The sequence below is a fragment of the Chelonia mydas genome, chromosome 8, assembly GCF_015237465.2.
Source record: "Chelonia mydas isolate rCheMyd1 chromosome 8, rCheMyd1.pri.v2, whole genome shotgun sequence".
NCBI lineage: Eukaryota > Metazoa > Chordata > Testudines > Cheloniidae > Chelonia > Chelonia mydas.
In genome coordinates this window covers 33,878,385-33,893,258 of record NC_057854.1, presented here as the reverse complement: position 1 = coordinate 33,893,258, position 14,874 = coordinate 33,878,385, and the positions used below count along the sequence as shown (strand labels likewise).

At 39.4% G+C, this 14,874-nt stretch overlaps 2 protein-coding genes across 4 annotated transcripts in view; one reads left to right on the top strand and one right to left on the bottom strand.

The window, feature by feature from the left end:
* Window positions 1-14,874, bottom strand: part of CTNNA1 (catenin alpha 1) — a 194,368-nt gene that overhangs the window by 71,868 nt on the left and 107,626 nt on the right. For all 3 annotated transcript variants that reach the window (XM_037906042.2, XM_043552628.1, XM_043552629.1), the window contains one exon: window positions 57-137. In XM_037906042.2, coding sequence (XP_037761970.1) covers window positions 57-137 — 81 coding nt within the window. The remainder of the gene's footprint in view (window positions 1-56; window positions 138-14,874) is intronic.
* LRRTM2 (leucine rich repeat transmembrane neuronal 2) lies at window positions 5,992-13,808 on the top strand. Its single transcript, XM_037906043.2, has 2 exons — window positions 5,992-6,495; window positions 6,831-13,808. Exons 1-2 carry the CDS (start codon window positions 6,492-6,494, stop codon window positions 8,375-8,377), a joined length of 1,551 nt encoding a protein of 516 aa, XP_037761971.1. The 5' UTR covers window positions 5,992-6,491; the 3' UTR covers window positions 8,378-13,808.

Sequence of the window (14,874 nt, the reverse complement as noted above, 5' to 3'; positions counted from 1 at the left end):
GCATTAATTACTATAAACACTTACTACACTACATTAATATTTTACTCATTCTGTACCTGTCTACGCAGGTCCCTGGTCTTTTTAGTCATTTTGTCTATTGCAGAATTCAGCGCGTCACTTCTTTCTTTGCGTCCAGCCTGTAAAGCAAGAGAGGCTAAGGTAAATACAATATTTTGTGTTGGACAGGAGACAGTATTCACATCTTTAAATAGTAAGAAAAACAGCAGGTTACACCAATGGAAAGCTAAAAATGACCTCTGGATTCACCTCCTTATTCAACAAGGCTATTGGTATTTCTTCCCATCTCATGCTTTCCTTCCTCTACATTTTCTTCTTAGAGGAACTGTGGGGAAAGTTAGAGGGGTTTTCAGAGGTCTAAGCTAGAAACTGATCCAAAAAAAAGTCTTCAAATACAAAGTCTTAGATCCCTTCTTGATTGATCTGACAACCACACAGTTTCTTGTGCTTGATCCACTCTGAGTCAGACTTGCAGCACATCCTGTATGAGAGAAATAATTAAGTCCTGAAACTCTTATGACTCCATCAGAAAGCATGAAAGCCCATGACTCCGACTCTCACATTGGTATAAAAAGATGCAGACAGTACACGAACATTTGATGGCTGACCTTCACCCAAACATTTTAAGTACTAAAGAAGTGGTCACTCATGGGACAAGAAGCATTCCCCTAAAGAGTTTTGCATTTCACATCAACCATAGTGGACAATTCACATGTAGCCAAAACCATAAGCCACAATTTAAGTACTTTTAAATATAGAAAGCTTAAAAAAAGCACTTAAGTTCAACACAAACATCAAGCATAAAAATCCAACACCAATCTCAAAACCAAAACCCATGTAAGGAAGAGCAGTGGATTCCATGAGCCTATGGTACAGTAGGGATCTAGGCAGTGTTGCAAAGGAGAAAGAAGGTTGCAACTTGGCTTTGATTAAGCAGACATGAGGCTAAGAGAATATTGAGCTCAAATGTAATCATTTATATTAAGAAATTTTAACAGTGATCTTAACACACATGATTAGTTTCTAGTTCTGAATATACAGTATATAGCTTTAAACTAGCCTTTAAGCAACCACAAAGCAATTTTACGAAGTTCTGCACTATGCTCAATGTAATTATACTGCTGAGAGAAGAAGAGATTAGCCACCATTAATGTGTGTGTATGCTGAGAAAAGAACACATTAACCACCATTAATGTAAGTGTATGCTAATTATCAAATGATAGGTTGATTTGGAAGACTTGGATCAGCAACTTTGAAATCTTAATCAAAGATCTGGAGTTCTGCAATAAAACAGATGTTATGTGATTGATGGGATTAACCCCAACTGGGAACAGCAAGGCTGGGTTTATTTTGATCACTATTAGGCATGTGTCTGCACCACAAACAAGGTGACCTATATTAGGTTGACTTACAGGTCCACACTGCCCTCCTTCTGTCAGTGGTGCATGTCCTCACCAGAAGCACCTCCACCAACTTAAGAGTGGCCTGTTCTCAGCTCCCCATTCCCTGCCAGGAGCCTGGGCGCAGGACACAGAGCCCAGGCAGCAGCCAGGCTCTAGTGGGAGCCCTCCACCCACTCTGGGGTGATACTGGGAGCTGTGAGTGGCTTTCTTGTCAATTTCACACGTGAAATTGACAAGAATGACAGCGGACAGCCTATGTAAGTAACCCACAGTGTCTACACTGACACTGCATTGCCTAACTACACTGACATAAGCCCTTCTCCGCTCGTGGAGGTGGAATTATGTTGGTGTAGTAAGCCACTTACATCGGTGGGAGTAAGGCTGTAGTGTGTACACTGACATAATTAGGTTGATGTAAGCGGCCTTACGTCGACTTAATTCTGTAGTATAGACCAGCCTTAGTTACCAACCCTGATATCCAAGAGCTGTCATGTCCACGGTCAACTGAACTGATTCTGTCTTGTAACCACTTTGTGACACAAAGAAGCACCACAAACTGAAGTTACTATTGGAACAAAAATTAGTTTAGCTATTCCCTCTTCCTCATATCACAATTCAGCCCATTAAAATTTCACCCAACCTCTGCCCCCAAAAAAATGTTTTTTTAAATTATACAAAAGAAAAACTAATTATTCTAATTACTACAATAATTTCTACCCCCAATGAGGGGCAGTAGCTTTCTCCAGCTGACAAAGCGCTGTCCACACCAGCGCTTTTTGTTAAAATTTTTGTTGGTTGAAGGGTATTTTTTTTTTTTTTTTTTTTTTTTACACCCCTTACCAACAAAAGTGCAACGCAGACATAGCCTTGACGTGCTCTTAGTTCAACCACAAATTGCTGAGCTGGATGCAGGAATCACTGGGTGAAATTCTATGGCCTGGGTGATACAGGAGGTCAGACTAGATGATCATCATGGTCCCTTCTGGCCTTAAAATGTATGAATCTAGACTTGTGTAGTCTAAACTGCACCAGAGTTCTACCAGTGCAGCCCGGGGCTTTGATGCAAATGTGGCCCAACAAGACTATGGGTCCCAACTTGCAGGGTTCCATTTTTCACTGGTTGTGGTAAAATGATGGATTGGTTGTTGGGACCTGTAGTCTCTGCAAGCCTCATTTCTTACTGAAAGATATGGGCAGCTGAAATATGCTTCATTTTTATGCTAAGTAGGTACAGCCCTTTGGCTGCTGGCAGATTGCCAGTGCAGCCCTCAGAAGGGCAAAATGTAGAGAAATTCGAGAAATCCCGTGAAAGCTGTCTTATTCAGCATTGTATAGAGCCTGTGTACTGTCACTTGAGTGCTTTGTAAAGCTAACAAACTGGAAATAATTTACAGCTTCTCATTTTAATTTCAGATCAATTGCGTTGCTTCTCCTACCAGTAGCACGTTGCTGGTGGTACCGGTTAACACAGATGAGAATTACAAAATCCCAGTGTGGTGTTAAACTAATGCTTAGGGGGGTTACTGTCCAAAGGCAATAAAACAGTTTTCTTTTTCTTCGTGGAGCATGTTGCCCTTCTGCCATGTAGTGGTTGATGTCTGGCACATTGCAGGTTGGCTTTCTGTTTCAGAAATCAGTGACATGTAGTCTCTAGGTATGCAGATAGTCCCTTCTTTCAGAAATCTCAGTCCACATCCAGGGGTCCACTGTGCTTCCAGAATTGATTCTAGTTAAAAGCAGAGAATAAGCTCCTGCTGCTTGCAAAAACTAACAATACAGCACTACTTGTTGCGTGAAAACTTGCTTGCATGGTCAGAAAAAAATTTAAGACTATGCATAGCAGTGTCATCTACTAGTTTCTCCCATAGCAAGCATTTTGCAGCAAAGATTGAAAGGGTTTGTATTTGGGAAGGGGAAAACAGCATTTCTCTCCCAGTCACACTAGTGGTACCAAAAAGGCCTCATAAGAATTCTGTTTCACCCTACACCTTGATTTTATCAGAAAAACTGGATGCTATGGTAAAGGAATCCACCAGAAAAGTACACACACTCAGACTTTAAGATCAGAAAGGTCCATCATGATAATCTAGTCTAGGGGGTTCTCACAACAAATTTTTGGTGGCCTCAGAGTGCAGCCACCAACTCTTGCTGGTGGCCACACTGACCATTTTCCCTAAAATAATTAACTTTAGGAAAAACAAATAAATATGCACATATACACATGTCCAAATTATTGTAATTTATTTATGGAGGGTTTATTCAGACTCAGTAATGAAAAATAATTTCCAGTTGTCTCTATTCTTTACTGGACCTAAACAGAATAGAAACACAAATAAGGTGCTTTGCATGTTCTTGTCTTTTTGTTGTTGTTGTTGCTTTTGCTTTTTCGGTTGTGCTTTTTTTTTTCTTCTTAAACTTGTTACCTGGTAAGTCTTCTGCTGTGAAAAGTGATACTTGTATGTTTGTTAATACCACTTTTCACAGCAGACTTACGCAGCCCCAGGAAGCTCTGGGACAAATTAAGTCCTGAATCGGGAGGTGGGCAGGGAGGCAGCAGGGCCCAGTGACAATGGCAAGGATAGTGAGCCTGGGGCCAGAGCCTGCCACCACGTGGACGGAGCCTGAAGCCCCGTGGCTGAAGCCTGCCTCCCCCTACCCCTGGGAAAGTGAGGAATTCACCAGCTGCCTGCACCTCCAGATTGTGTGTCCCCGGAAGGGGAGGCAGGGCCCAACCTTGCTAGCAGCCCTGAGAGGGGCCACTGCTTTCTCCTTCCACCCATCAAAGCCCAGATCGCTGTGGCCGCAAGAAAAGGCCCTGGTGGCCGCATTTGAGAAACACTGGACTAGAGCAAACTTGGAAATATTTAGACAGTGTAATTTAATACACAATCAGGACACTTTAATTTTCTTAATTATGGTCAATTATAGTGTTTATATATAGTGAGGCTCAATTATAGTGAGGCTCTCTCTCACACCCAAACTTCTACTTGATGCCTCAATGAAATCATAGCTCTGTTTAAGGCAAAACAGTCTGCCACAAAATTACAACTTCACTACAGGATCGGAGAGAATGAAGAGTTAGGGAAAGAAGGTACAAAGTTTTGTTTAAACACAAAACACTTCAGAAAGCAGTAACACTGATTATAAAGTGTGGAGGGATATTTTTTGTTTTTAAGTCCTGTATTTGAGTTTTGCACCTTTCCTATCAGTATGAAAGTCCCCTAAGGCCATCTTACGTTAACATGAAAGGTTCTTCCTTCTCTGCAGTTCATGCATTGAAGACATTTCCATGTCACTGTGTGGGACTCAAAATGAATATGCTGTTGTAACAGTTTAAAATGCACCTCATTGCATCCTAACTTTAAGTCACAGGGTAAAGGAATCAAAAAAGAGAGAGCATACTCAAGAAAACAGAAGAGGAAAGTTAGAAACAACATTATGTGGGTTAAAGCAGCCTTACCAAAAAATAGCCATGAAAATTCACCAGCTCATTTACCCTGTATTATCAGTTATCATGGAAAATAAGTGGTATTTTTGTGTGCCCTGGGTGCATACAGCTAGTTAAGAGTGTAGTTCCTCTAAATCTCATTGAATGTCTGAGCTCTTGATGAGACACACTGACTGGGCAGCAACAGTACAGGCAGACAGCTTTACATGCTTTCCCAAGAACACAGTTCTACCAGTGCATCTTAATTCTAAACATGCAACATCACTGTTGTTCTGGCCTGGACGTTCTGTTGCACAGATTCCCAGCAAAACTAATGTGAACTTCTAGTCACACGGGGGGGGGGGGGGGGGGGGGGGGGGGGGGGGGGGGGGGGGGGGGGGGGGCGCTAACTTCTGGTGATTAAAGTGAACCATCAAACTCCTCACTTTATCTCAAATCTGATTTGAGCCCCAGCCTGAAATGCAGAGCGCACAGCATTACCTCCACCCAGTCCCCAGGAACAATCATCTTCAGTTTTGCTAAAATTTGAGAAAAATATGATTTTGAAAGTGGCGAAAATCTAATTTATTCTAAGGAAAACAAATTTCACACACTTGAAGTTTTATTTTTTCAGAGACTTGTCGTTCTTAATTGTAAGTTTATTATTTTCTGTGTTACTTTAGAGATGTGAACAACTTAGCTTCACTTCCCCATATTCCAGCAATATCTAAGCAAAATGTTTTCCTTCTTGTTCATTCTAAAGACAAAGAAGGAATGTAGTGGTATGCAGCTCTAAAATGCCAGATAATTCACTTCACTGTTCCAGTTGGTGCTAAATCAGCATTCTCCTATTACTACTCAAACAATGTGTGCATTTCCTATTAAAGTTCTTTATGTGCAGGAAAATACAATACAAAATGAGCAAGTGCCAGGATTAAAAGACGGTTCACAATCCTAGCTGTACACTGCTTGAGGCTGTCTGAAGATAGCAAGCAAAATGTACTATAGAAAAAACTGGATTACAAATCATTCTTACTCCTTGAATTGTACGGATGAAGTGTTCTTACAGTCGATTTTTCCTCTATCAGTAGTTTAACAGGATCACAGTATGCATCATAATGCTTTAAAACAGAAAAGCTTCTGGAAAACCCAAACAAAAGGAACGTCACCAAGTGACGTCAGCCTATATACAGTTCTGTGTGGTCGCAGCGCATAAGCAAATCCATTCTTGTATCGTTTCCCTGAAAAGCTTTTCAGTAAATGCACTCATGCTACTACAGGAGCTTCTCTCAGCAATAAGCCACCCATCTGCCATCAACAAGTTAAGACTAAAAGAACCCACAGCCGCGGAAAAAGAACGTGAGCTTCAGTAAAACCACTGAGCAGTCACAGGAGGAGGAAAAAAACCAACAATTTATATTCAGCATTGATTCCACAATTACAGACCTGTCACATGAAATCAAGCCAACGAATTTCAAAGGAGTATTTCGAGAGAGCATGGTGGATTCAGTCTTACACTAATATCGAAGGACACTAGAAAACAGTAAATTATTCAAAGGCTGTCTTACATTAGAGCCTTTTACAGACTCACTGCGTTGAGTCTAAAACTACGACTGAATGCAACCTCCAATGTACTCAAAAGAATGGGTAAGTTTACACATTTATATATACCTTTTATGACGAAAGAACAGCTATGCTTTAGAAAAACAGAGGTACTAAAAATAGATTTTCTGAACTGAAGCCTTTTAAAGGCATGTTCAGATTGTCACTTATTGAAGATTATAATGTAGATAAAGATTTGTATCAAGGACAATATCCAAGTACTCTGTATTTAGTAAGTTTATTAGTTCTTACATTCAGAAGTAGCTTTTTAGAGATGCATGAAAGTAATCTGCAGTGAAATCTTTCACCATAATGTTCTAAGTGTACATGATCTGATAAGAATATCCTATCTTGTTGTTTCCCTAAATTATATTCTGCAGGCTTACATTTCAAGTGGCCATTAGGGGCTCCTATGCTGGCAGCACTATATGCAATGAGTATGGTTTTAAAATTGCTGCCTGCCCTGGGCATGGCTTGTCCACCAAAATGTCGCTGTGAGAAGCTGCTCTTTTACTGTGACTCTCAGGGGTTTCACTCAGTGCCAAACACCACTGACAAGGGCTCTCTAGGTTTGTCACTGAGGCACAATTATATTTCTGAACTTGAAAGGGATCAATTTGCAAGCTTCAGTCAACTTACTTGGCTTCACTTAGATCATAATCAAATTGCAACAGTAAGAGAAGATTCTTTTCAAGGACTATATAAACTTAAGGAATTAATCCTAAATTCAAACAAAATCTTTTATTTGCCCAACACAACTTTTAGCCAACTGCTGAACCTGCAAAATTTGGACCTCTCTTTCAATCAGTTATCCTCTCTGCATCCTGAGTTGTTTTATGGACTTCGCAAGCTGCAAACCTTGCATTTACGTTCCAACTCCCTGCGGACTATCCCAGTCCGCCTTTTCTGGGACTGTCGTAGTCTGGAGTTTCTGGATCTGAGCACAAATCGCTTGCGAAGTTTGGCTCGCAATGGATTTGCAGGATTAATCAAACTGAGGGAGCTTCACCTAGAGCACAACCAGCTGACAAAGATTAATTTTGCTCATTTCCTACGGCTAAGCAGTCTGCACACGCTCTTCTTGCAGTGGAACAAAATTAGCAACTTGACATGTGGGATGGAGTGGACCTGGGGCACCTTAGAAAAGCTGGATTTGACTGGAAATGAAATCAAAGCCATTGATTTGACAGTTTTTGAAACTATGCCTAATCTTAAAATACTCCTAATGGATAACAACAAGCTAACCACTCTGGATTCCAAGATCTTAAATTCACTTTCATCCATAACTACAGTGGGCCTCTCCAGCAATCTGTGGGAATGCAGTCCAAAGATATGTGAATTAGCCACATGGCTGAGTGGTTTTCAAGGTCGGTGGGAGCACTCCATACTGTGCCACAGCCCAGACCACACCCAAGGAGAGGATATTCTAGATGCGGTTTACGGTTTTCAGCTTTGCTGGAATTTATCAACTATTGTTACATCCATGGTTACGAGTTACAGATCTCCAACTACTGAGTATACAAACAGAATAAGCTCATCAAATTTCCATATGGGAGACAAAGAAATTCCAACTACTGCAGGCATAGTCGTTACTACTGAAGAACATTTCACTGAACCAAACAATGCCATCTTCACTCAGCGGGTAATTACAGGAACAATGGCTTTATTATTTTCTTTCTTTTTTATCATTTTTATAGTGTTCATCTCCAGAAAATGCTGCCCTCCCACATTAAGAAGAATTAGGCAGTGTTCAATGATTCAAAACCACAGGCAACTCCGATCCCAAACACGGCTACATATGTCAAACATGTCAGACCAAGGACCATATAATGAATATGAACCCACCCATGAAGGACCTTTCATCATCATTAATGGCTATGGACAGTGCAAGTGTCAGCAACTGCCATATAAAGAATGTGAAGTATAATATCTACAAGTCATCAAAAATTAAAACCAGATAAGTAACCTATTTTAAAATTGATGGGGACCTACATATGATTCTAATTTTTAGAAATGTTGACATAAATCCTAATTTTCCAAACTATTTAATGGAGGCATTGTTTTTGAAGTGGTGCAGTATTTTAAAGTTTTTTTTTTTTAATAAAATCATATTTTCAGTGTTAAAGCAGCAATGATTACATTAAATTTGCACTCAATGTTTGAAAGTCTAAAAAGATGCTCACCTCAAAACATGTACAATGTTTCATGTTATGTAATTATATGACTATGTGTAAATATTTATACTTAAGTCTCCATAGTCTACTTTTTCTAATGAAAATAGTCTGAATGAAAGGAAGCTAGATATATGTACAGAGATCTGTGAGGGAACATACATTACATTTGTTCCATTGTAGCTATGTGATCACAAACATTCCAGTTGGCTCAGTTCACTTTTCAAGGTTGACTTGCAGGAAGATTTTCCTTTTGTGATAATCTGACTCTTAAATCTACAATCAGAGAAGAATGGGAAGGGGATTTTTCAAGTGTATTGGAGACTGGTGATTTTAAATATTGTTTTCCTACCTCCATATTGATAGTCAGCCTTGCCTAAATGTACCTTTGCTAAAGCTCACAGCAAATTTACAACACAGCCGTTTTATACAATTACTAACCGACTCTTCAAATGCTTAGAAAGTACTCAAGTGCTTATGTAGGAAGACTCGATACAATGCAATCAATTATAAGTATTAAATGTGTTTAACTCTTATTAGATCTCTGGTTTGACTTGATAATTGGCACAGCTTTTCAGATAATTTAGGCAAATTATTTGGGACTATGAATGAAGGGTATTTCAACAGCTTCTCATGTGTAAGTACTCTGAATGCAAATTTTAACGAAAAGCAAATATCAATTTGGGGGTGAAAAGGGACTAGGGAGGGAAGAAGCCCTCTCCTCCCCTCCCCACAGCAGTTTCTTCATCTTGTCTAGAAGCTATTTTCATGCACTAACACGACAGGTTTCTCTGGAGACAGAATTAACCCCTGCAATATAAGCTTTCACTTATCCTATTCTTGTGAAACCCCCAACCTTCCCAAAGTCAAAGTAGTTAAACTTTTTTTTTAATTGTTCAGTTGATAAATTATAATTAGCTTAGAAAGTATTTAATTGAAAAATGTTTCATTTTATACTTCAGTGATATGAGATGAGAAGGTCCTATGCTATTTGCTATTTACTCATCTTGGAAACTCAATTTTCTTTTATCCAGAAGTAGCATGTGCTATAAACTCTATTATGAAATTACATGTAAATATTTGGAGATCTATGCAGCCACAGTGGTTTTAGACACCACAAATATAAAATTACAATATTTTAAGGAAAATTGCTCAAAATATTGTAAACTTTAACCAAAGTTACTAGACTAAGGGGGAATTTATATATATGAATATGTATATATATTTAAAATGTGTTCCGTGTCAAATGCTGCAGTGTACGACAATTAGCAGCAGCACACAACTGGAGAAAACAATTCCTCAGTGTTGACATACTGCAATTATTGATTTATTCAAGATATGTTAATTATGTGTTGTACCAAACTTCTAAAAACTTTTAGAACAGATAGTCACTGCACAAGTCTGTTTGCTTATCATTCAGCATTATGTTTACACACACACACTTAGGGTACAATTATACAACATTGTGATGTTTTATTGTGAAAGGAATAGGTTTCAGATAAATAAATGGGCTTCAGATAATATTTTTTATAAATATTTTTAAATTATTCTCTTATGCTATCCACATGCTTCCCATTATCTTTATGGAACACATGACTTATGAGGAGAGGCTGAGGGCACTGGGATTGTTTAGTCTGCAGAAGAGAAGAATGAGGGGGGCGGGATTTGATAGCTGCTTTCAACTACCTGAAAGGGGGTTCCAAAGAGGATGGATCTAGACTGTTCTCAGTGGTGGCAGATGACAGAACGAGGAGTAATGGTCTCAAGTTGCAGTGGGGGAGGTTTAGGTTGGATATTAGGAAAAACTTTTTCACTAGGAGGGTGGTGAAACACTGGAATGCATTACCTAGGGAGGTGGTGGAATCTCCTTCCTTAGAAGTTTTTAAGGTCAGTCTTGACAAAGCCCTGGCTGGGATGATTTAGTTGGGGATTGGTCCTGCTTTGAGCAGGGGGTTGAACTAGATGACCTCCTGAGGTCCCTTCCAACCCTGATATTCTATGATTCTATGTTACATGAAACTGTAGTGTCCCAAATTAGCAAGAAAAAAATATATACATTTTCTTATTCTCCATGATTTTGTATTCTATTAAGGCAAGTGCATTCGGTAAAGACTAGGTTCCCATAATTTTTTTAATGAAACCATTTACTGTTAGAACCCAACTACAGACTGATTATCTTGCATTACAACTATCCCAACTACTTTCAGCCATATAGAGTACCTTCTAAGCATACAGAGGAAGTGGTAGGAGGAGGAAGAGAAGGGGATGTTCTGATGATTAAATCGCACATGCAGTGAGGCCAGATCTAAGTTCAAAAAGTAGATTTACTGGCACCAAGTATATTGAACCACTTGTGATAAAAGATTTATTTAATCTTTTACAAATATTAAGTGTTCGTGGCCCTTCATTTACATCTAAGCTTCAGTCTTGCCCTCCGATATGTGAGCAGGCATCATTTCATATCGTGTTAAAAATCTGTGCATGTCTGTGAAAGCACAATAGCTTTACTAGCTTTAGTCGTGTAAATTACTGGGTATTAGCGGGCAGGATCAAGCCCTTGAAGTGCTAGCTTTCATAAGAGTCTTTGCAAGTGCAGCCTTAGGTGCAAACAGATGTGCTCAGGAATTAGAATCACTGATCATTCCAGCAATGGTGGGTAGTCAAATGCTTTTGCTGCGGTATCCCCACTCAGGAAGTCAGGGCTAAATTTCTGCTGCTCACAGCCCCGAACACAAGAGTATGTTCTCTCCTTATCCAATAAGATCCTACTGTTGTCCTTTGGTCCAAAAGTAACTTGAAATCCTTCACTCCAGCATGGAGAGGGAAGTAGTGGGTGGGGCAATTGCTGTCATGCTATCCCCAGGAGTATGTGGCTGTGTTGCATTTGCAATTCTGAATAAGAGTCCTTATTAGCAGTCATTTTTAACATAGTTTACAGTCATGATTAAGGAAGGCTAGCAGGCTTCCAGCCTACCTTGTCAACAGGGCTATGTCTAAACCCATTCCCCTTGTCTGCCATGCCCCAAAACCCAAACAGAAATGTTTGCCCCCAGCCATTAGTAACCATCCAGTCCTCTAGAATTTCAGCACTCTCCCCTCCCTCAGACTTACAGGAACCAGCTTTCAGCCAATGCACCCACACCCCTTTTGAACCAGTACTCTAGGCTCAGCCTTGCCTAGAGATGGTAAAGCAGTAAGGCACACACACAATCTAATGCCATGTAAGCTGTGGAGACAAGATAAGATTTAGCAGCCTCTGAATCACCCATTTTACACAAAGCTAATCTCCCAACTGCCTCAGAACACAATTGCCACTCCCTAGCAGCATTTAGCCTTTGACTTCAGAAGTCAACACCCACCATTCAGTGAACGACTGTTGGACGTTCACACATTAGACCCCAGCAGTGAATATTACATTCAATGTAGTGTGCGGTCATGTAATCTAGATGATGCCAAATGCTGGCAATGAAAATTTAACCAGGTTTCCCTAATAATAAGCAGTAAGTAGAGAGCTATGTCAGTGTCCTTTGCAAGAACTCATTAGAAAGAGCAATTCCAAGTGACTTAAAAATTGTTTTCCATTCAATTGTTTGTGACTCCATCACCACAATAATTTTATTTCGTTTGCCAAACACTTATTTCTTGTGTTTCTTGTTCAGCACAAGCCAAGGCAGCTTGGTTTAACTTGTGTTCCAGTAGCAGGACTAATGACCACGACCTACGTTCCATCTTTTGGTTGCTGAGTCTATGTTCAGATGCACTGCACGCAGTCACAGCTCCTATCAAGTTTAGTTGGAATTCTTAGAGCTTAGCACTTTTACACACACAATTAACGTGTGTGTAGACAGGTGAAGAATTGCTTGCCATCCTCTAGAGCATTCTCCAAAGCCCACTCACCCTCTGCTCCATTCTCCACCCAATTTGCTCATCCTGTGCTCCCCCCCCCCCCCCCCAACATCCTCCACACCTTCAGTCTCAGTGATATTTGAATCCAACATCTGGAACCAGTTTAAATCATAGTACTTGAGTGGACCAGAAAAAAGGAAGAATGAGCTCTCCCATTTCTAGTAATTTCTCTGCAATGGTGGATTTTTTCCCCCACTTATTTTTAACTTTGAAGAACTGCCTGATAAGGCATTGGGTGAGTCAAGTCTTGTTCCTGTACTACTTAATAGTGCTCAATCAACAGGAGGTTAATACTGTTATCAGACGTAAGGCTAGCCAAGGCCCATAAGCGTTGGGGGATTAAGCTAGGTTTCAGTGACAAACTAATTTATGTGCAAATTCAAGTGTTTGTGTCCACATCAAGCTACAGCCCTTTGAAGACAGCCACCTATTGCCAACACTTGAGAGCAGAAATATCAGCTTGCTTTTTAAGACAGAAATCTGCACTAACACTTGTTTCCTAATGTGCCTAAGTTAATCTTTTTACTAGTTTAATGAAATGAAAGTTGATTTAATTTTGTAATTGGAGTAGTTTAAAACTTATCTGTTTAGATTAATGTAATCAATTTGGAAAACTAGATTTCATCTTCCAAAGAAGTGGATTTCCACACAATGACGACACTTCAGAGAGGGATGGAGTCTTCCTTCTCCCACAGATAAAACCAAATCCAGTGAGGTTTATTAGTAGTGCCAAGTCATTCATGTCAATTCCTCTTTCCAGAACTAGAACTGAGATTTATCCATAAACTGAGGCTGTCAGTTTTTTCTTTTAAACGATCATCCATTGATTGCTAGTGGTACAGTTAAAGGCCATTGTGTAGTCAAGTTGGGGACCATGCATTTCATATTTTGTATTAAACACCTTCTTTAGAGAAAAGTACTAGGGAAAGGTACTAGGATCTAATCAAATCTTATCTACTATTTAAGGTAGGCAAACTCATACTACCTAATAAGGTCAAAACAACAAGCTTTCAGATCTATGAAGTAAGCATACGAAAGGCTCCGTCTGCTACACTTTCAACTAAACTTTCATAATGGTTAAAAAAACCCACAGATTTTAAAACAGTAGTGAACTTTTTCTACCAACATTGAGACCAGAGATTAAAAAGCAGAGTCCCAAATGCATTGTATTCAAGTCATGTTAAAGAGCCATTTTCTGGTGGGGGTGAAAATACAAAATGGAGTAAATTGAAGTGCAGTGTACAGAAAGGTTTTGTTATTAAAACTGTGTATATCGTAAAACTGAATTTGCCTCTTTTTTTCCTGCCTTCTCAAACAAATATCTAGAAATGTCCAGTTTTATGGTAATGTAAAATTAGTAGTCACACCACTTCAAAGCGGACTGCCTAGAAATCTCAGTAGTGAAGTGTCGGTCGGTCTGTTTACCGTACACCAATATGTTGCTTTCAATTACACTTTATGGACTGAAAAAGTCTGAGTATCTGAACTCTTCATGCAGTCCATTTCTTTATTGAGTCTAGAAAGTTTCTTGCAGAGGGAATATGCGTTATTGCTCATGAAAGGTGACAGATTAATGGCTCTGGAGACGGAACCCTTTGTACTCATCTATTTAATATACAGCAATACCTTCCACACATCACTGACAGTATGCCTCAACTACGACCTTGGAGTAGCCATCTGCAAGATTGAGAGAATAGTTCCCTCCCTATTCTTGTTCAGTCTTTAGACTCTCTATTGCCACAATCAACAATCAGTGGTGCCAGTTGGGGTGCTGGGTAATTCAGACAGAGCCACCTGTGAACTCAATAAGGACAAGCAACCCAAATCATTTAAAGATAGTATGTGCTGGTGGTTTAGTCTCAACTTTGAATCATCACCAAGCAGAACCAGATATGAACTGCTGACCTCAAAGAAAAAGTTTCACAGCCCATTATCACAGTCTTGAATTATCCAGTACAGTTCTCAGTACAGGCTACTTGCAGTGATATTCTCAAACACTGGTTATTAAATCAACAAAGATGCTTTTCTTCCGTCGCTTAAAGAGATTCAGAGTTAGAGGATGTTAACTTACTAAAATTTCTTTAAAAGTACTTGTCAATAACTAAATCAAGAGAACTTAAAATGACAGAAAAAAGTTTACTTAATTCACAAACAAACAAAAATTAAATAGTTTAATTGTAGCTACATTTACTATAGGAGAATATTTCCTTAAAGAAAGGTTTGTATGTGCAAAACAATGAATAAAATGACTACTTTTAAAAAATGCAGAATATCAATGTTTACTATAGTTGGCTCTAACAACCCACTAAATTCCTTTCTGCCTTCAAAAAACTGCATAAAGTTTAAT